The sequence below is a fragment of the Terrapene carolina genome, unplaced genomic scaffold (assembly GCF_002925995.2).
Source record: "Terrapene carolina triunguis isolate 2854851 unplaced genomic scaffold, T_m_triunguis-2.0 Scaffold22, whole genome shotgun sequence".
NCBI lineage: Eukaryota > Metazoa > Chordata > Testudines > Emydidae > Terrapene > Terrapene triunguis.
This window is the reverse complement of record NW_020664373.1, coordinates 7804358-7827769: the sequence shown is the minus strand read 5'-3', so window position 1 is coordinate 7827769 and position 23412 is coordinate 7804358. Positions and strand designations below refer to the sequence as shown.

General features: G+C 43.3%; 1 protein-coding gene across 1 annotated transcript; it reads right to left on the bottom strand.

The window, feature by feature from the left end:
- Positions 1 to 1100: 1100 nt before the first annotated feature.
- On the bottom strand, positions 1101 to 4223 carry LOC112117521 (toll-like receptor 8). The gene has a single exon (XM_026648129.1). It carries the CDS (start codon positions 4221 to 4223, stop codon positions 1101 to 1103), a length of 3123 nt encoding a protein of 1040 aa, XP_026503914.1.
- Between the last annotated feature and the right edge of the window lie 19189 nt (positions 4224 to 23412).

Genomic DNA, 23412 nt, shown 5'->3' with positions numbered 1-23412 from the left:
TGAACCAAATGATAGTTATAATGCTGTATCAATAACAAGTGCACATTCCTATTTATACATTTACCTAGATATTTATTCTGACCTCTGTATATGCATATTAACCTTTATGCCCAATTTTGAATTTACTCTTAAAATCACTAGTGAACAGTTTCTAAAGAAAATACAGTTGACAACGTAGAAAAAGGAAGATTGGTTATTAGGAAGCATAGGCCAGTAGCCAGAATCAGTCTATCTGTTCCTTTATATGAGGTGGTGTAACGTATAAAAATTAATACTCATACATATATAAAAAGACATCTTATTAACAGTGTAACAGAAAAAATATGAAGCAATGGCAGATGTCTGAATGACATTATGACACAAAGAAGCCATCAACGCCACAAAAAATTTCTAGTGTCATTATTAATATAGCATCATAAATGTGTATCATGCTTGACAAAGGATTAAACCTGACATACATGCAGCAGAGCCCGGGCCCCAAGTAGTTGACATTCTGAAGGCAATTATTATGTAAACATAAATTTTATAATAGAATGTTGTATATAATTATAAATACAAATTTATATAAATTTCAAGAAATAAAGTTGTAATAAATACATTGCCTATAAATATAAAGATACAGAAAAAAGTGACTATCTTAGCAAACATTGCCTTGTTAGAGAATACACTTTATTCTACTACAGAAAAATGTAGCACAGGAACAGAAAGAAAAAAATACTGTTTATATGCAGCAAGTTTGTGCATGTTATTAATTCTGTCTCTATGATTTTATATTAGCTATTTTACTTTAACCTTGTAAAGCAGACTCTCTTCAGTACAATATAGCAGTGTAACAGGTACATTAAACTGTAAATACTTACCATAGAGTACACCCCATAAAACTTTAAGAAAACCACCCAAAGTTTTCAAAGGTGACCAGTGATGTTGGTTGTCCAGCAAGAGATAACGTAGAGCAGCCTGATTTTCAGAAAATGCTGAACAACCCCCCTCCCCAAATTAGGACTCTTTTTAATGCATTTAAAATTTGGCACCCAAATACTGAGACACTGAAAATCACAAGTTATTTTTTGAGAACTAAAGCTAGCTGTTGTAATCTCTTTCTATATACTGTACACCCCATCATCTCGAATGCTGTTATCAGTTAGCACTGCACTTTTTAGTCTTTGCCAGAAAAGGCCTTCAGCGTGTGGATTCTTAGGCCAGTCAAGAACAGAGCTCTTGCAGATCCTCCTTCTCAGCCTCAGGTACTGGGAATGCTGTAGCACCGGCTCCAGTAGAATAAACACAATCACATCTGTATTCTCATCCATTAGTCTCTGCAGAGCGATATAAAAAGCAGTTTTAAAGTTCCCGTTTTTCACATATCTTTCAGTTAGAACAAATATTGTCTTTCTGCTGTAATGGATGCTCTGTGCAAGGTTGTCAATGACAGCCTTTCCCGGCTCCCAGTCCCTTTCCTCCAAACAAAGCAGAACGTGCTTGTCTTCGTTTTCTTCTAGACGAAATCGTAGCTCATTTATTACCCAGTCAGTTACTGTCGCATCCTGAGTATCATAGGCTATGTAAGCATCATAGAGAGCTTTGTCTCTGGCTATATTCTTGTATCCTTTTATTTTTCCCATACAAGAACGATAAGTATACCAGACATCCCAGTAAAATAAATGTTTAGTAACTGCTATTATCATAATGCTAATAATAGTGAAGAAAGAAATATAAAATAATATTGCTGCAACACTATCCAGAATGCAAGCATGCAGGTCAATCAAGAGAATGCTATGCTGTCTTTGGTCCTCAGGGTTCATGCAAATGACATTTCTTGCTACTTGTGAGATCGGAGTTTTGGTTTTCTGAATCCACCTTATGAAGTTGCTGTTTTTGCAGGTGCAGTCAAACGGGTTCCCTTTTAATTTTAAAATCTTCAAATGTTGTATAAGTCCTGATAAGAAAGTTGACTGATTTAAGACTTGCAGTTGGTTGTAACTCAAATCCAGGTAGAGGAGGCTGCTGACTCTCTCAGGCAACCCAACGACAATCCTGGAAATCTTGTTCTCCCTCAGCAGGAGAGTCTGGAGGGACTGTGTGTAGTTGTACTGGATATCAACAGCCTTCAGTTTGTTCTGACTTAAGTCAAGAAACTCCAGAGATTTAAAGTATCTAAGATTTTCCCAGCTGAGGGTATGTAATTTGTTGTTATTTATATACAATTTAGTTAAGCTCTGAGGCAGATTTTGGAAAGCCTTAGTGGGGATATTTCGAAGTCTGTTGTATGAGATGTCAAGATGTGTCAGCTTTTTTAGATGCTTAAACAATTGTATGTGATTCGTTTCTCCATTTTTCCATAAGAGATCAAGATGGTTTCCTTTGAAGTCTAGTTTTTGAAGGGAGTCACTCCTTAGTTCAAATTTTGTTAGTGCAGAAATGTCATTCCAGCTTAAGTTTAAAATTTTTAATTTAGGAAGGTTTTCAGTAAATAGTAGCTGATGTGAAAAACCTGTCACTAGAAAATAGTGCTTGTTATAGCTAAGGTCTAATACCTCTAGGTTAGGTAGTTCTTTAAATGCAGAGTAACTGGTCAAATCCAGTTTATTAAATGAGAGATCTAAATATCTGAGTTTAGGTAAATAGATTAATTCAGTGCCATTGAAAGCCTGGCCAAGGGCATTTGAAGACAAATTCAAACAAGCTATATCCCCAAAGCCTTTAAACTGATTTGGGTTAATGAAGAAGATATTGTTTAAACTCAAATCCAAGGCTGTACCATATGAGGTACAAAGCTGTTTAAGGAAGTAATGTGATTGCTTTTTTTTATCAGAATATATGACAGAAGGGTTCAACTTGTGTTTCCACACCAAGGTCCGATGATAATTGATCAAATAGTCCTCTTTGTTAAATGATTTAAAAAAACCACGCTTTTCCGTTGTTTGTGGGAATATTTTGTTTTCTTTCAAGTATATTTCTGTGAGGTTCCTAAAAGCCTGGAAGACAGACATATCAACTCTTTTAATAAAATTTATCCCAAGATCAAGGACATTTAGCTTTCTCAGAGCAAACAAAGGTTCCAAGTGCAGTTTATCTAATTCTTTGAAGACATAGCCTTTAATATATAATCGTTTTAGAGATACTAGAGAAGAAAAGTATGGTGAGAGGGTTAGGTATCGTGAGTATATTTGTTTCTGGTAGTTGAAAGATAGGTCAAGTTCCTCTAAAGAAGATAAATTCTGTAAGAATTCTCCAGTAGCTATTTCGCTCATTAAGAAGTTAGATGCAAGGTGCAGCACCTCTAGCTGTGGCATGTTTTGAAACCAAATAGCGGGTACACTAGTGAGTGATGTGCTGGATAGAACCAAAGTCTTTAATTTTTTAAGATTCTGGAAAGCCAGAGGATGTATTTGAATGGCAGAGTTTCCAGTGCAGGGTTCACAAGGAAAAGGCGTATTGAAGCATTTTGGACAGTTCCCACTTAAATCAAGAACTTCTAGATGAACTAGTTTCTTAAAATCATCTTGACTGATGTTCTTTATCTTGTTATGACTCAAATAAAGTTCTTGTAGTGACACTGGCAGTTTGGGTGGCACTCGGGTCAAGTTGTTGTAGGAAAGTGACAGCACAGTCAAACTGGTGAGGGCTGAAAATGCCCCTTCTTCCATGTTGAAAAGGTTTTCACAGGCATTACCATAGTAACAGTTCTGGTCCATATAGAGTTCCTTCAATTTTGTGAGTTCTTTGAAGGTGTTCTTGCTAATAGTAATAATCTTATTGGACTTTAGACTTAGTGAAGTAATGCTAGGTGAAATCCCTGCAGGCACTCTGGTTAGCTGATTGCCATTAAGATGTAATTCCTTTAAGTGTCTTAAGTTTGAAAAAGTTGCATCTAGTATTTGTAAAGGCTTTGGAGACAAATCAAAATTAGATTCTTTCGGCTTAACATGCCAATTCCAGTTTAATTTAAAAAATGTAAGGTCCTTAAAGTTCTGAAAATCCTCTTTAGAAATTTCTTCAATCCAGTTGAAAGACAATATCAAGCCAGTAACATTTGTATATATTTCCTGAGGGACTGCTGTCAGCTTTTGTTTACTACAATCAAGGAGAATCGAGGAGCTATTCTGTTTTGCTTTTATTTTACAAGGTAGGTCCTTAGAAACCCATTGATGATGAGTGGAAAGACCAAACTCAGGTTGAATCAAGAGGAGTAGGAAGAGCAGGTTGTGGGGCATGGTAGCCATATTTACCTAATTAAAAAGAAACAGGCAGATTAATGGTTTTGGTATATTGTTGATGACAAGTGCTGTTCATGCGCATATAATATTTCACATTGTAATCTTAATAATTTTTAAATGTGTGTGTCCAAACCACAAAAATACAAACAAAACATACTACTAGCATAGTGTACAGGCAATTTGTGATTGTTATCAAAATTGACCAGCAACATAATTTCAGTTATTTTATTACTATTGTTACATACACTGTATCCTGCCCAAAATGGAATAAATTAATTTTTAACAGAAAGCACTATTTCTGAGGGAAATTTCTGTTAAGTTCTTTGAGCGAGAAGGACATTGTAAGATTTTGACGAGTTGTACTCATTACCCTGGTTTTGTTTAATCACTACTATATTTTTAGTACTTTAATGAAAAGGGTTAGGGTGTGGAATATTTAACAAATGCTTCCTTTATCCAAAAGGCTAATTAATCATTGATGTTAAATAGGAGTTTACAAAAACAAACAGAGTTTTAAACAGTCTGACTAAAAATTCCTTCAGCTTTCACTCTCTTGGCTCTTTGCACTACTTTTCCTGTCATCATAAGACTTGCTTTTGAGGGTCTTAGCTAGCACATATTAGCTAGCATGTGTTAACAGCCTAGTATAGACATGGCAGTGTGCCTTTAACATGTGTTAAGTGGTCAAATTAAAGTTAAACTGTACTCTAGAGATCAACTTGTGCAGTGTCTTTGAATTAATTAGGTGAAAAATGCCAAGGTGATCCTGGCAGGCAACCCACACTCCATGCTGCAGAGGAAGGCAAAACAAAAAAACCAAACCCAGGTCCCTGGCAATATGACCTGGTGGGAGATTCCAGATCCCAAATCTGGTGATCAGCTGGACCCTGAGCACATGAGCAAGACACACTAGCCAGGCATCTATGAAAGAGGATTCTCTGTACCACTTCAAAGCGTCAGTCCACTCCAACCAGTATTCCATCTCTCACCACAGCTGATCTTTAATGCTTCAGAGGAAAGTGATAAATTACAATTATAATTGTGCATCAGGGAAAGCAAATTCTTCCTGATCCCTGCAGGCAACCAGCTGAAGCCCTGAAGCATGAGATTTGATTAGACCCATTATCTTAATGCAGAGCTACAATGTGATAAGCATATTGAGGGAAATGTAGGCAATCCCAGTCTCCTCAAGGTCCATGAAGGAAGAGATGAACAAGGGGACTCATATTCACAGACTCCAAGGCCAGATGGAACCACCACGACCAACCAGGCCAACCCTCCCCAACTAACCTCAACACACACTGGCTGTAGAATTTCTCCCAGAAGCTAGAGTAAAGCACGTCTTTTAGAAAGATCCTAATAGGTCTTAAAGACTCCAAGTGATGGCTAGTACACCACCTCCCTGGTAAACTCTTCCAGTGTTTAATTACCCTCACAGCTAGGAAATTGCATCTTATTTCAAGGTTGAATTTGTCTAAATTCACCTTCCAGCCATTGGATATAGTCTGCAAGGTTGAAAAGCCGCCCACTATTTGATATCTTTTCCCCGTGTGATGCCTCGATTCAGTGATCAAGCCACCTCTCAACTTTCTCTTCAATAAGCTGAGAAAGTTTCTCTCTTTAAGCCCCACATCATAAGTCTTGTTTTCTAGCCCCTATATCATTTCTGTGGCCTCTATTGAACTCTCTCTAGTATTTCTTCATCCCTCTTGAGGGGCAGACACCATGAGCATACATGTAATCTAGTAGCAATCTTACCAACGCTGCGTACAGAGGCAATATCACTTCCCTACTTCTACCTGAATTTCCCCTATTTATACATCCCTGGATCACAGTACCCCATGTTGCCGCAGCATAGTCCTGTGCGCTCCTGTGGAGGTGATTCTCTGTGATGATCCCTGAGTCCTTTCTTAGTAACTGCTTTCCTCTGTCTTGGAAATGCTTGGGGAAAAGTAGGTCCATTAATCAATGAGAAGGGGAATAAAATGGTGCCTCAGCAATGGCTGAGGTGCTGAACTTTTTCTTTAACAAGAAAAATATACTAAAAAAATCATATCACACAGTACACTCTCACACACAAATATATTCATACATGAGATTTTAACTAATTTTTATTGAGTTTTTATTTAGTTCTTAGTAACTCCCATGGGAGCCACACAAACAGGGAGCTGGAACCTGAAGTGAGTGCAGAGGCTCAAGGCAATGCTCTCCAAAATAGGTGCTTAAAGTTAAGCTCCTAAATCCATATTTACACTCATAAAAAAGTGGCTTGATTTTCAAAAGCACTAATCATTTAGCAGCTGCCTTCAATGAGAGGTGCTGGAGGCTCAGCACTTTTGAAAATCAGACCATTTATTGAGAAGCCTAGCTTTAGGCACACATTTCTGAAAACGTTGTCCACATCCTTCAAGTGGATGGTTCAGCATCTCCAGCAGATCTCTTCTGCCAGTCACAGATCTGGAGGATGAACCACTCTCTATTCTCCAGAATCCAAACTCTGTCACCTTCCTTTGATGGCAGAATTTGGAGGAAATTCCTTGAGCAGAGTCTCAGAGTTTAATTCCCGTGTGTAGAAGAATCTTGCTTTGTGTAAGGCCTTCAGTACTGTCCCACCTCGTGTGTGTGTGTGTGTATACACACACATACATACAACACACAACTGATAGTAAAATATCTCCTGATTTCAGGTTCAGTATGGGTGTATGTAAGTGAGTGTACACACACAACACACACACACACACACACACACACACACAAAACAGGAGATTAGGAGATATTTTGAATATCAACTGAGTATTGTTAAGATAGGATAGATACTATGCTACAAATCAGATGCGTTAAAAACTTGATGAGAGCATATCCTAAGAAATAACAAGAAGTTTGGCACAATATGTAATACTCCTGTCTAAACATGTCTAGCTATCACTCTGTCACACACACGCACACTGGCACAAGCTCACAAAGAGAGAGAGAGAGAGAGTAATAGTCAAATACATTTATGTTAAAGAATTGTTGACCTGTGAGTTTCAGCAGAGGGATTTAATCACTTACTTGCAGAAATGAAGAATCAACACTAGCAACTACGTAGATGATTCTAGTGTAGTGATGCAGTTAAGAGAATGTGCACTTTCCTAAGTGGTCTTCTACATTGTAGGCTGGCACAAAATCTGCCTTCAGGACATTCTTTTAAGCCATATAGATAAAACTTCTCCTACTGAGTGGTTGGCATGAAATACTTCTCCATCTGAAAGTAAATCCAAAAAAAGTATTATGATGATTAGAGAGACTATGCCAATGTTAAGGTTGAGGCATATGATTTTATTTACACAAGCCCCACAAAACAGGAAGTGAAGGGGAGTAAAGAGGAAGATCAAGAGCAAGTAGAATCAAAAATTTGGAAATATGAACTACATGTCTTCATGATGAGGGGGGAAAATAAAGGCTCAGACCATTTATGGTCAATTAAACATCAGATGGAATTATTCCACAAGACTAGGGGTATGTTCCTGTGGCCTGGCTGAATTCTATTTTTGATAATTACATTCTGCATACATAAATTCCCCATTTAGTTTTACTAGAAGTTATTCTTCATTCCTCTCCGGTGACACTGTTGTGTAATGTTGCTAAGATAGAATAGCTACCGTACTTGTGAAATTCTTTAAAGCACTTTGGGCTCCTTCAGGGTAGCAGTTAATCATATTTAGAAAATGCTATTTGTTATCAGGAACTTATGAAAGCGAAAAAGTATGACTAAAGAGCAATAGTAGAAAAGCCAAAACAACATTAGACGTAAAAATGAGAATAACACATCAAAACTAACAACAAAGGAGAGAGAATGACCTGGAAGTAAAAGAGAGAGGTATTAAAATTAATTATTTAGTAAGGAAGTGAAGATTTAAGTGCTTGTTTCGTTTGAAGTCAAACCTAAATGTTTGTCATAGTGTGATCCTGTGGGTTTTGTTCTGTTTTTTGCTGGGAGGGATTCTTTGGGGGTGCCAATATTCTATGCATTATTTAATTTGTCTTCTCTACTTATCCATCAGCCTATATGCCCTATATTATGGCAATCCTTCCTCTAGCCAAGGGAGACAGACATGGCTATGTTCAAGGCCCATCAGCATTATCTGGCCAAGAGTCATTCGACCGTGATGTAATGTAATGATGTAATGTTTCCCTTTTAAACAAGAGGCTGAGCACTCTGCCTCCAGAGCAGCTCAATTTCTCCACAGGTTACAATTTGATTGTAAACTCTGATCACCAGGTGTTTTTGCAAAGCTGCCCATTAGACCAGCTCACAACCTTTGTTATTATTTGTATCACGGTGGTTCCCGGAGGCTCCACTCAGGCTGAGGACCCATTGTGCTAGACACCCTACAGGCAGATAGGAAGACATTCTTAATGGAAATTGTGTACAATGCTGGGCACTGTAATGAAAATTCTACCAGACCTGTTAACCAAACTTAGGTGCGCTCTTCAGTAGCGCTAGACAACAATTCAGAATAAATCATATAGTTGGCAAATGTAGTTCCCTTTTCCATTGTCTTCTATAAATGTAGACATTATTCATAATTGTTTGCCAAATAGTTTAAGCAAACTGATTTCAACCTATGGATTCTTTATGATTATGATTATTTGGTATTTGAGTTAACTTTACTAGTCTCCTAATATGGCATTGTTTCTATGCCCTGATTGGCAACCAAAGCTTAATAAATAAGAGCAGTGCCTAATTCACATCCCTGAGCAACATAACATACCGATTTAAGCTGTAGTATGGCCATCGCTGAAGTCAGGAGTAGTAAGGACTGTGGAATTTGGCACGTAGACTCAGTTGCTGCACTAATGCACTTATTTGAGGTCTGGAAATTCTGCATTATGGTGAGAGAGCCTTACGAAGCTCAAGCTATGTATTTTATTAAAGTGAAGGTTAGGACATTCTCTCTCATGCAAAAGATTTTAAATATTGGAACAACCTACGTAGGGATGTGGTGAATTCTCCATCACTTGACGTCTTTAAATCGAGTGTGGATGTCTTCCTAAAAGATATACTCTGGCACCAGAAGCTATGGACTTTCTGCAGGAATTACTGGGTGAAATTCAATGGCCTGTGTTATGGAGGAAGTCAGATTAGGTTGGACGATCACACTGATCCCTTCTGGCACTAAAATCTATTAATGGTTTCAGTTGCTCCTCTGCCTGGCTGGTATTGCCCTGATTGTAGGGTTTTATGCCAGAGGAGGAAATTATGAACTGCCAAAAGATTAACAGGCCTAAAACATTGTAAATAGGATATTTAAAATCTTTTGCACGAGAGAGAGAGTGTGCTTGGATTGAATCCACAGCTCTTTATATTATGTCACATTAACATGTAGCAACCACACACCCCTTATATACAATATATTCATGTACCTTTGTTAGTCTCAATGTATTAGCTCTCTTTATGGTAGATACCTGGTCTACGATTGGCAGGAAACACTGCCTAACTGCTTCTGTGAAGTTGCCACCACAAACGCAACCATATTTCAGTCAAGTGTATGAATTAAAATTAACCAGTCTCCATTTTGTGTCATACAATTATTCACTAGTTCTGTTTTCACAGAGTGCATCCACTTATCTTCACAGCTCTCATTTGATTGCCAGAGCTCTGGCCAGGTGAGTTTGGAGAACTACCATGTAATATCAAGTGTCAATTGTCCATTCCAGACTAGATTTTATACAACATTATTTCATATATTTGCAAAGTGCATGATTCAATTTACTGTGCTCCATTTTTTAGCTGTTCTTTTCACAACAATCACTGTAACTCACAGTAACAATGTAGTACTTGAATGTGTTCCCAGTGTAAATAATTAATGACTGTAGAATGCTGTGACTATGTAAAGTGCCAAATAAATGTTGTTATTATCAGCAAAGGATACAGTCATCAATTTTGTGCATCAAAGATAACAGCCATTTATGTGAAGTTTCACACATTTGTTTGCGTTTTGCACATATTGCTAATTTTGTAGTCCATATTTTTTCATGGCATTTTCAAATTCAATCAGTACATACTTTAATTATAGATACTTTCGTGTAATATTTGGTTTTGCTGTCTCTAATCTGGGAAGAGATAAAGCCAATTAATATCCATTTGGATTGTTGAATATCTGTTGCTGAGTAGTGGGAATACTCTGTTGAAATTTGCAATATTTCTCTTCACATAAAATTCATTATATAATGATAATTTAAACACAGAATCCCAAAATATGTTCAAGTATTTAAAATACATGCATATGAAATGTATAACAAAAGCTACAGATTTCATTTTCAATATACATTAATAAAATTATTCATTTGTCAAACTACTAATATCAGAAATAACTTAGGGAACTTAAAGGAACAAAAACTAGTTTGTGCAACCATTGTAGTCCAAGAAATGACTATATTTCTTCGCGCTCACATTTTTGTTTTGTAATCTTACATTTCTTGTTTCTTTTGAACCATTTAAATACTTTTATTTGTCTTTAAAGGTCTTATTTTTAAAAAAGATATCTAGCATGTCACTCTTCCTAATATTCTTCTTATAAAAATAACGTTTATTGGATATTTCTCTCTCTTCTGTTTTAAAAGTTCTTGTGATGAGTTCAGGCATCATTTTGTGTGCAAGAAATAATTATTTTGTTTATTGTATAAGTAGTAAAATATTTGGGGTAACATTGTAAATGTAACACATTCAAAGTGCCTCAGTGACTTAGGTGTCTAAGTCTCATTGAAAGTCAATGAGACTTAGTTTCCTAAGTCACTTTTGAAAATAGGACTTTGCTTATTAAGTCCCTTCGGTGCTTTTGAAAATGTTACCCTTGTTGAATCACACTTTTCTTGCAGCTCAGTGTCTGCATTAAGGAATTTGTGTCATTCTAGTAGGATTGTTTACTAAAATCATGAAATTTCCACACAGAAGAAAATGAATATATTTCTTTGTAAAGGTTAAAACAAGAATGGTGTGATATGTATGGGTTATCTGCTGCCAGCTGTGATCCCTGCAACACATAAGAAATATTATTTCCACAGTATCTGGGCTTTGGGGGTACTGAAAGCAACAACAAAAGTCTCTGTATATGTTGATCTGAAATGAACAACAATGAGACTGATTGTCCGCCCATATTTCCTGTGTGGAGGGTAACCTCTACAGGCAGGGCCGGCTTTAGGAAATGCGGGGCCCAATTCAAACATTTTCGGTGGGGCCCCGGCAGGGATGATTAACAAAAAAAAAATGTAAAAAAAAGCCTTTCATTTCTTCCATGTATTATTTACTTTCCATAACTATATAAACAATAAAATTATATATTATGTACATTGCGTCATATATGCTGTTGATCGGTTATGAATGAGCTCCGTTTCACATGTGTGGGTCCCCGCCACTCCCTGGAGGTGGTGTGCACATGTGCAGGGCTGGCGCAACCCATTAGGTGACCTAAGCAGTTGCCTCGGGCGCTGCGATTTGGGGGGCGGCGACCGCGGCGGTATTTCTGTGGCGGGAACCTTCCGTCGCCTCTGTGGGGGGGGGGCAGCATTTCGGGGCGGGACCTTCCGCCGCCTAGGGCGGCGGAAAAGCTGGCAGCGGTCCTGCACATGTGTGGGTCCCAGCTGCTCCCTGCCCCCTTCATTGAAGCAGGTGTGCAGGGTTACTGCCCTGGGAACTGCAGGGCACCAGTTGACATGGGGCTGGCTGGAGGCAGGGCAGGGGCTGACTGGAGGTAGGGTCTGGCTGCAGGCAGGGCAAGGGGTGCGGGGCGGGCTGGCTGGCTTCAGGCAGGGTCGCAGGGGTGTGTGGCAGGGGTTGGCAGGGCTGGAGACAGAGGAGTGCGGGACTGGCTGGCTTCAGGCAGGGGGGTGCGGCAGGGGTTGGCTGGAGACAGGGCAGAGGGTGCGGCAAGGGTTGGCTGTGGGCCGGGGGTGCATAGCTGGCTGCAGGGTGTGCGGGGCTGGTGCGGGCAGGGGGTGCAGCAGAGGCAGCTGGAACCCCGGCCCTTTAAATAGCCCCCGAGCCCCCGCTATCCCAGGGCTCTGGGGGCTATTTAAAGGGCCCGGGGCTCCCCTGCTTCTACCGCCCCTGTCCTTTAAATAGCCGCGGGAGCCCTGGGGAAGCGGCGGGGCTCCGGCAGCTATTTAAAGGGCCGGGGCAGTAGAGGCAGTGGGAGCCCTGGACTTTTTAAATAGCCCCCAGAGCCCCGCAGCCCTACCCCAGGGCTCCAGCAGTGGGGCTCTGGTGGCAATTTAAAGGGCCTGGGGCTCCAGCCCCTGCTGGGAGCCCCAGGCCCTTTAAATTGCCCCCTGGGGAAGCCGGGCCACACCGGTACGCCGTACCGGGGCATGGGCGCGGGGCCCTCTTAGGCGCGGGGCCTGATTCAGGGGAATTGGTTGAATTGATCTAAAGCCAGCCCTGTCTACAGGGGCAGATGGTCAGCTACTTCTGTGGGCCTGGCCATCCCTGCCCCCATTAGCCTTCTGCAGTGTTCTATGGCTGGAGATGGGACTAGAGCAGGGGTGGGCAAACTTTTTGGCCCGAAGGCCACATCTGAGAATGGAAATTGTATGGCGGGGCCATAAATGCTCATGAAATTGGGGGTTGGGGTGCAGGAGGGGGTGAGGGCTCTGGCTGGGGGAGTGGGCTCTGGGGTGGGACCAGAAATGAGGAGTTCAGGGTGTAGGAGGGGGCTTCGGGTTGGGGTGCGAGGGGAGGGGGTGAGGGCTCCGGCTGGGGGTGCAGGCTCTGGGGTGGGGCTGGGGATGAGTGGTTGGGGGTGCAGGAGGTTGCTCCGGGCTGGGATGGAGGGGTTCACTGGGCGGAGGGGGATCAGGGCTGGGGTAGGGAGTTGGGGCATGGGAGAGGTTCAGGGATGCAGGCTCCATGCGGCGCTTACATCAAGCAGCTCCCAGAAGAAACGGCATGTCCCCCCTCCGGCTCCTATGCGGCTCCGCAGCTCCGCACGCTGCCCCGTCCACAGGCGCTGCCCCTGCAGCTCCCATTGGCCGCATGCAGAGCCCCCTGGCTGCCTCACATATAGAGTCGGTGGGGGGACATGCCGCAGCTTCCAGGAGCCGAGCAGGGCAAGCCCCAGATCCCGCTCCCCGGCGGGAGCTCGAGGGCCGGGTTAAAACATCTGGAGGGCTGGACGAGGCCCCCAGGCCGCAGTTTGCCCACCCCTGGACTAGAGGGAAATGCAGTGTCTTACCATCACCATGCCATACACACCAGTCCCAAGGCAAAGCAATGGAAAAAATTAATGCAGCCTGCGTCATTAACTTTTGTGCAGGCGTTCTTCCATGCTCGAACATCTCCTTTAAAGCAGAAGTTGAGGCATTGCCTGCGCCTGTAATGAAGCAGCAGTGTGCAGAAGTCTTTACTCAATGTCTTTGACGTATTTATTTATTTGTAGCAACTATAGTGTGCTAGTTGCCTTACAGACCATATAGACTGACACATTCTCCCCCCATCCCACTCCACCCCACCCCACCCCAGGTCCCCCTAAAGAGCATGCAATCTAACAGTAAACATAACCCATGCCTCTACTCTTACTCCTTTGCTTGGATGGTATTACCCAACAAGACATTTTACAAGCAACAGCTGGCGAAATAGGGGGATGGGCTGATGAGGATTACAAAAATAAGGTCACAAGGTTACTTACTTGTTTGCGCATCTTGTTCCACAATATTTACAAAAATTGAGGGTGTGTGGTCCTAACCCACTAAAATTCCCTTCCAGGGTCCAATGTGCCTTCCTCAGCCACCCTCCTTCTCCCTCCTACCACCTTCTAGCCTTACTCCACATGGCAACTGTACACATGCCATTTTGTGAACATTCCTCCTCTCCCACAACCAGAAAGCTGGAACCATCATTCATTAGAGGCCAGGAGAGGAGCTTTGCCTGTTTCCTTTTCTGTCTGAGGGAGAAGGGCCCCTGTCAAGAGGTTTGCTGCAGGTGTCCAGGGCCAACAGCAGGGTCCAGGATTGTCATGGGCCAGTGACTGCCAGGCCCCACACGGATGTCTCAGTTCCTATGGGATAGGGATAGTTTGGGCCAAACTACCTCTGCCTGCTCTTGCAGGAGCTCTAACTGCTGATTCAATACCAAAGATGGTTAGCTCTGCCCCTGGGAGTTCTTCAGTCAGCCTCCATGACTGGCATATGAGACTATTGGAAACCTCATGTCACTGGGTGGGGTGGGGGCTTCCTCCTGCTGGTGTCTGGCTGGAGGGGGCCCCACCTGAGCCACTGTTTTCTCCTCTCCTTCTCCCCACCCTACCTGGAGGAATAGCTTTGGTTGCTGCTGGTATAGTTTCTCACTCCCAGTGGTGGCAGGCCCCAGCCCTGAGAGAAGCTATTCCTCCCCAGCATATCTGGTTTGAGGAGGTAGGTGAGTGGAATGACTGCACGTAGACTGTTGCCAGCACAAAGCTTAGGAAAGAGCTGTAGAATTTGGCTCATTGTTATATATACAGGCCTTTCTGCCTGGATGGCATTGCCATACTTATGGGTTTCCATGCCAGTTACAGGCGGGCATAGAGAACAATCAAAAGCCTACATAACACTGCATAGATCACTTCTGCACAGTGCCCCTTGTCCGTGTTAGTGCAAATACTGGTGCCATCTACTTCTTTATGCCTGTTCGCATCTCCTGTACATGAATAGAATAACTAATCAGGAAGGTGTGGAGAAAGACATGGGGAGTTGGGACATTTGACTTTCTATGGTAGTGGGAGCCCGGGAAAATGTACTAAGACTATATGAGATGAGAGAACATATGACACCTGTATGTGCTGTGTGAGGGATTTTTATTACATGTTGGCCAAAATGAAAACAGTAACAACTATAACAACAAAACACCACAGTTTTGTGGTTGTTGCTGCTTCATCACATCTCTACCTTTACATAGCATGACCTGCTTCTCTAAGGCAGACAAAAGCACAGAAAAAGCAGTCAAAGGTTAGATTTGGTTTGGTGATGCTGCATGACACCTAGAATAATCACTGGGATTCACAAAGCCTGAGTTAGGTGCCTAGGCTCCCTAGACGATGAATGGGGAGAGATTAGGCACCTGAGCATAGGATTGACAAAAGCCAGCAGGCTCGGCAGCTCCATGGCTAAGCTTGCCAGTGGGAGATGCAAAGGAGATGGGGGTGTCCTAAGCCCTGCCCCTCTCACGGAGATAGGTGCCAGAGTCCAGGCTGAAGGGAGGCACCTAGCCTTGCTTGAGATTCTCAGCTTTGACTCCTCTCTTGACAGTAGGCACCTATACTGTTAGCAAAAAATGGGGGAGAGGAGGACTGTCCTTGCAACTTTTAGCCCCATGGTTGGAGTACTCACCTGGGATGTAGGAGACTCCCCAGTTCAAATACCACCTTTGCTCAAGGGGAGAAAGGGCTTGAAGAAGGTTCTGCCACATCTCAGGTGAGTGCCCAAACCACTGGGCTATGCCAGTCTCTCCTGCTGAAGATGTTCCGCAGTGGGTGACTAATGAAAGCGCTATCGGAGCAAGGAGACTGAAGCCTGGCTCGATCACCTCCCAGATGAATGCTCTAACCCCAGGCTACAGAGTCATTCTCCGACTCATACTCTCTTTCTTGCTCTCACCGGCCCAATGACTCTCATTATTTCATAGTGGAACAGCTTCAATAGGCGAGAATGAGACTCACTTGCACCAAAATAGTCTATACCCCAGGGGTTAGGGCATGCCCCGAGAGGTAACAGAACTGTGTTTAAATCCCATTTCACCAGAGGCAGCTTTGACTGCAAAAACTTAGATGCCAATTGAGTTTAGGCACCTACAGGATTAGGCAGCAGCAGCTGAGCAGTTTTATGAATCCCATGGGGCCTGATTCTCAGATTTAGGTGCCTAAAGTGACAGGCACCTAATTCCTTTCTGTGAAGCTACCCCCAAGCTTCTCTTAGTCAACAATGACAGTATGGGGAGATAATTATAGTCACACATTTTATTGTGAACTTTTGCTTCCTCATATTCAGAGCATTCAAGAGCATTATTGCTAAAGGAATGATGGTCTTTCACATACACATTCAGGCCTGAAACACTGGAGAGGTGTGATTTTGTGGCAGTCTCATGTGACAACCAGAAAACAAAGACTTACAATTCATACACACTGCTTCAGGAACTCTTATGTTTAAATAACTGTTTCCATTGAGTCATTTCAATGAAAAAGCAGCTTTTCAATTAGGAAAGCAAAAATGAAAAAGCCTTTTAAGGGAAAAAAGACCTATGCTTGATAGCGTGCTTACAAAAGACAATCACTCTCTTTAATGTGGAGTACAACATATGTAAGAAAAGAGAAGACCATGGATTATATTTTTGCTATGTAAACAGCAGGTCCTTTCAGATGCATTCTCACCACTGAGCTAGCTCAGTAGCATCCTAGTGTAACTGATATAATGTGTCTGGTGTACAGCTATTACTGAGATTAGAATGGTGGCGATAAAGGGGCTGGAACAGTCAGGAAAAAATGCTTGAGACTGAAGTTAGACCCGGGGTCTTCAGTTTGCAAATTCACAACTTTGCAGCCATTATATGAATTGGTTGCAATTGTTTTTAAAATGTCCCAGCCATCTGTAATATAGAGATTAAAAAAAACAGAAACAAACCTTCATTTTCTCAATTTTTTCTGAAACTGCGCTAGCAAAAACGTATTTTTGTTTGTTTCTGTCATCTCTTCAAAAGGTCAAATCTACCAGGTTTGCTTCCACTGAGAAGTTTTGCTGCCTGCAACATACCTTAGTAAGAGAAAGAAAGAAAAATAACCGGTGGAAAAAGAAAATCACTAATTTAGGGTTAGCAGCTGCTCTGCCACCGCTCCTTCATATCAGAAATTGTTATCTTGTGGGGTTAGGGAAACCCTACATAAAAACAAAAAAATTCATTTTGGATGTCAGGGGTTTTTGTATTGATGAGCCCAGAAAAGAAGTCACAGAGGACTCAGATGTGCCTTCTTTAAGCCTCTCATATGGGTTCAATACTGTCCTGTCCCAAATTCAGAACCTTACCCCTCCCCCCTCCAGCTCCCAAATTTGACACAAAAAAATCAAATAGCTTCATAAATACACAACCATGTTTAGACATTGGTCAGTATGTACTAATGAGGTGGTAGCACAGGTTAGTGGCTAGGTTAATAGACTAACAACCAGAAGACCTGCCTTCTGCTCTTAGTTCTGCCACTGGTTTGCTGCGTGATCTTGTGGGAATCACTTGATTGAGCTGGGTGTCAATTTCCCCATCTGTAAAAGTGGAGACAGTACAACTAGTAAAAGTGATTTGAGATCCCTGGATGAAAAGTGCTGTATAAGTGCTATTATCATTAATCAGTGGGAAAATTAGACTTGGTTCTCCGGTTTTTCAGATGAGCGCTCTACTACAGCTCTTGTTTTGAGAGGCCTTTGCAAAGCAAGGCTCAGCAAGCATGGAGGCAGGAAACGCGGATGACAAGGCAAGAAGTACATTTTCTATTTTTGGTGTGCAATGTTGCTTAATAGTTGGTTCTGCTGGCAGCCCACACACAGCCAGCCTCCCACCCTCCTTTTGTTTTTAGCTCTCAAATACTATTGTGACATTCCCTCATACAACACCCTGGCTGCAACATAATATGCCTGCTTTATATTTACAGTGTATCTATCACCAGAGGGATTCCCACATGTTAGTGCTGAAGAACAAAAAGCAAGATGATCTGGGGTTTCGAAGCATAGAACCAGCTGCACAACAGGACGTCTTATTTAGTCCACACCTGCCCCTTAGTCCTGCTCATGTTAGCATGGCACCAGCTAAGGAAGGATGGGTCCTGCAATTAATCAGCTGTAACCAAAGATGTATTTACAATCAAGATGATCATAGTATTACGATGGTCACACTATAATTAAGGTATAGAGGGGCACATCCCTACAGCACATGTGACTGCTATTAAAATATTGCTAATTCTGTCAAAGCCATCCCATTAGATGGTATGATCTTGTCCTAGGCTAAGAAGTGTTGAGTGTAGTCAGTAGTTGGTTACGCTATTTCCACAGAAATAACATATTTATGAAACACGTGGGGGCTTTGTTCACCAAAATGTTGCTAACAGGCTTCCAGATTTGCACCACTCTCTGTGTGTTAATATAGGACCAAGTTGTCATTCCTCCCACATTGAGGCCCACTGACTTCAAAGGCTTGAAATCTGTACCATAATTAACTATATATAGACAAATACAAGCTTTGCAGTGTGACCTGAAAGTAAATAAAGTCAGACACTGGGAGCCAGATTCAGAAAGGGTCTGAGGCATTGTGTTGCAACACCTAATTTTTAGGCGCGTAGAAAATCACTGGGATCCACAATGCCTGAGTTAGGCCCTATACAATGAACGGGGAGAGATAGATAGCTCAGAGTGGCCTCCACAAAAGTCAGCATGCGAGGCGGCTCCTGGCCTAAACTAGCCAAATGAAGATGTTGACAAGAGGGTGGGTCCTAACTCACACCCTCTCAGGGAATTCAGTGCTTCAGCTCACAACCGTGAACCCTCTCCAAGAGACAGGTGCCTAAACTGTTTTGTGCAAGAAATGCCAGAAGAGATGCCCAGTAATTAGAGCACTCATCCACCCTGCAGGAGACTGAGGTTCAATGCCCCTGGCCCCTGTGTCTGACAGGGAGAAAGGACTCAGATAGGGTTCCCCCCTCATTCCACAAGTGTGCCCATTCGACTGAGCGCTGGGATAGTTTGGTATGCAGCTCCTTCCAAGCTATTCCACTCGGGCTAAGTACTGGAATAGTAATTGGAGCAGAGACAAAGAAAATGACTCAATCGCTTGGTAATGAAGGCACTGACATGAGGAGGTGGGATACATTGTCCTTGCTCCAGTGAGTTAGTTATCTATAGTGCAACAGCTTCCACACGAGAGACTGAAGGACTCTCAGAATACCCCATAGGTCAGTGGTTAGAGCACTCTCCTGAGATGGGGGAGACCTCTGTTCACCCCCTTGGGCAGAAGGAAGAAGTGAACCTGAGTCTCCTACAGTCTGGTTAAGTGCTCTAACCCTTGGCTGAAAGTTACAAGGTGGGTGTCACAGTTTCAGTGTAACCGCACATGTATTCCCCCTCCACTTAAAGTTTCCTGTTCCCAGCCATTACCGCTCTGCTTGGCTTCTACTGAGCATGCTCACACACACTGAGCATGCTCAGGAACACCTGCTGAAGCTGTTGCCCTCATTCTGCCCCCCCCTCCCATCGGCAGGTATGGGTCATCGCTGGGTGGAGCCACTTCTCTCTGCCTTCTAACCAGGCATTTTTAAGGCTGCACTGCCCCCTGCCTTAGGGCATGTCTAAGTCGATCTATGTTAGGTGGCTGATGGCTGGATGATGATCGCTGACAGGACCGCGGTGGGTGACATCCACACTACCCTCCTTCTGTTGGTGGTGGGGGTCCTCACTAGGAGTGCTTCCACCAACTGAAGAGGTGCAGTGTGGGGGACTGAGCGCCAGGGCTCTCACCCCCGTGCAGCTTCTCACAGGGAGCCCAGCTGCCCCCTGGGCTCTCAGGTCTCACTGCCGGGAGCGGGGGCCAGCCACTTCCCTGTTCCCTGCTGGGAGTGGGGGGCAGCTGCCCGGGCTTCTTGGCTCACGGAGTGGGGAGCCTCCGGGCAGCAGACTGGCTGGGAGTGGGGGGCAGCCAGGCTCTGGCTGCTCAGCTTTCTTGTCAATTCCACAGCTTCAGCATGGAGCTCTGAAGTTGACAAGCCAGCCAACAGCCCATGTAAGGAAGGCAGTGTCTACACAGAGCCTGCGTCGCCTGGTCCTAACCACACTGACACAAATGCTACGCCTCTCCTGGAGGTGGAGTTAAGATGTCCGTGTAGTAGAGCACCTACATCAGCGGGACAAGGCTGTGGTGTACACACTGACATAATTAGGTCAACGTAAGCTGCCTCACATGGACCTAACTGTGTAGTGTAGACCAGGCCTTACACTGTGATATCCCCAACAAGCGAGTTTGCCTAATGGCAAGCGCCTGTGCTTTGCTTTCTCGCCAAGGGCTATGACCAGTGTCTTGCCAGCAGTTACCAGTAACCACACAGCTCTTTCTACGCAAGCACATTTATTCTTACGGTTAAAAGTATTGCAAAGAAAACATACATTAAAAACAATAAAAGTTCATGTATACATGCTGAAACTTACCAGTAGTGACCCATCCATCTTATGGAGCCCTAGTAGGCCAACGTCTTTCCAACCCTTCTGCAAGGTTTGCCCCTCACATACCCCCTCCCCCGTCATCCCAACTTGGACAAAAGATCCTGTCCATTTGCTGGGTCACAAAAAAGGCTCCAAGTTAATCTAAACCCAGACTGTTTATTCTTTGTCTGTGGGTTTCTGGAAAACCCAGCTTGAACTGGTATAGGCCAACCTCCCCAGGGAGTGGTACCTCTCTGGAGGTGATTCATTTTAATTACCCCACACTGTTTCTAGTTCCTGGTGGAACTGTAGCAACCCTTCCCCTGAAGTGACATAGAATCCCCAGCCCACAGTGTTACGTAAACCATTCATATATTTACCACCAAATGGTTCCCACAGCTATTGCATACAATTGCAATGTGTGTGTCACAGCAGGGGAGGGGGATTGAATCCGGATCTCTCACAGCCTGGGTAAGTTCTCTAACCACTGGGATAAAAGTTATAAAATGGGCACTTCCTTCTCATAGATTCTGAATGGGCCCCAATCCGGTAGCCATGCCCTGACCACACCTACCAGCTCAGGCGCTGCAGGTGGGGTAGGCGGAGGAATGCCTAGCTTCCCCTGGATTGTTGCACTGCGGCTTTGGCATGTGGACAACCAATGTGAGGCAGCAGTGTGCATGCCCAGAGGCAGACACATAGGTGCCTAAGGAACTTTTACAGTGAAAATTTAGTCATGGAGTTAGTTTACACACCTACAAGGTTAGGCAGCAGCCAAGCAGGTGTTCTGTGAATGCCAGTGGCATCTAAATGTTGATTTAGGGGCCTAAAGTGGCAGTTAGGTGCCTAAGTCCATTTGTGAATCTGGCTCTGGTAGACCAACAGGGTAAGCAAGTTCCATGCTGAGGTCCTCTCACAATTAAGGCAGAGGGCTCAAGCCCCTCAACTGATCTTCACTGTCATTCTCTTCTCTGAGGTATCCAAGCTCTAAACAATTTAGGGCATTTACTAACAATCTGTTGCATATAATTATGTTTATTTCCTTTTTTCTTCTTCTTACAAGCAGTGGTTAGATTGGGCTGAGATCCACCAGAACAGTGACCAGAGCCCAGATCCTCAAAGTTACTTAAGTGCTTAACTCCCATTGAAATCAATGGGTGTTTGACTCCTAAATACCTTGGAGGATCTGGGCCCAGGTACTTTTCTGGTAGTTGCTATTTTGTACTTTAACTAAAAGTCTTTAGATCGTATGCTTGCAATGATCATCTTCAGAATGTGACCCAAATGTAAACCAATGCAGAGTCTGTGTTTTAGTCCATGAGCAGTCTGAAGCAATAGTTCGGAGAGAAGCATGAACTGCTGTTTCATCTAAATGGGTTGGTAGCTCATTATGAACTAACTGTAACTTTCCAGCTGCAAGAATGGAAATGGATAGAAGGAGGATGTGGGTTAGTTTCCTTATTTCCTAAGTTATTCACAGCTGGTGCTGTTCCTAACTCCCTCCCTCCACCCCCTCAGCTCAGGTTGGATAGGAGCTATTCCCTTTCCTCACACCCCACTTTAAAAAAAAAAAAATCTTCTATGGTGAATGGAAAAATCACAACTTGTAGTAAAATGCTTGTTATCACAAGGGTGAAATGCTGTACTATTGAGAATGCAGAACATTGCACATGTGCAGATTGAGGGGAGGATTGAATAACAGTTGAATACAGTAAATTACACAGGTTCAGTTACATACACAAATATTACAGGGCATCCAATAAGGAGCAGAAAGGGAATGTAAAGGTTTTGGCATTTCAGTCTTCTCAACCCACATGTCTGCGTATTTGGTGTGGGGGACTGAGGGCGAACATGAGAGGATGGTGACATGTGAAGGCTATTTGCTACTCCTGCAGTGATTCATGCATAGACAACGAGCACTGGCTCAGTCTGTGGTTAATGTGCTGCCTGGGAGAGGAGCACTGATCACTTTTCAGGGCACACCACGGCAGATCCTGCAATTTTTATAGGCTGTGCATGAGCATCCCCACACCCAGTCACTCCTGAGTTTTGCTTGTACCTGCTCATGAGTTGTGTCTAGGAATCATCTACACAATCCGTACCAACATTAATGGAACACCACCCTTCTTTACACTCATCGACATAAATACTCCACACCCTTCATGTGGCCTCCATCTCAATGAAATAGGGGGAGAAGCACAGGGATGTCTTCTCATTCTCTCCATGATGTGTGACAGGTCTGAAGACAGGGGCCTAGGTGCCACTAGTCCAAAGCAGGTGGAAACAAAGCATTTTCTCTCACCCTCACCACTGGCAAGTGAAATAGGAGGCAGGAGCAGGTGGAGCAATGAGACTCTTCTGTTCCTGCCCCCTTCCCCTGTGCCCAGCAATAGGAGGCCATTCCACGTATATGGAGATGGTTGCAGGAGAAGCCAGTGAACACAGCTTCCTTTGGCAGAACAACCTCCTGCACTTCATGTTACATATCACACTTCATGTATGCATGTATGCAGTGTTGTAGCCGTGTCGGTCCCAGGATATTAGAGACAAGGTGGGTGAGATAATTATTGTTTATGTGCCCAACTTCTGTTGGCAAGACAGACAAGCTTGTGAGCATCCACTCAATGTGCAGCGGCAGTCAAAAAAGTGAACAGAATGTTGGGAATCATTAAGAAAGGGATAGATAAGACAGAAAAGATCATATTGCCGCTGAGAGCATGAACAGGTGGGAGTTGTCTTACCAACTCATGCTCTCTGTATGTGTGTATATATATCTCCTCAATATATGTTCCATTCTATATGCATCCGAAGAAGTGGGCTGTAGCCCACGAAAGCTTATGCTCTAATAAATTTGTTAGTCTCTAAGGTGCCACAAGTACTCCTGTTCTTTTTGCGGATACAGACTAACACGGCTGCTACTCTGACACTTGATCATTATCTGTTCTGTTCATTCCCTCTGGGGCACCTGGCACTGGCCACTGTCAGAAGACAGGATACTGGGCTAGATGGACCTTTG

What these genes read in the sequence shown, in the direction of transcription:
- LOC112117521 (XM_026648129.1), bottom strand. Translation starts at nt 4,223, where the DNA reads ATGGCTACCATGCCCCACAACCTGCTCTTCCTACTCCTCTTGATTCAA.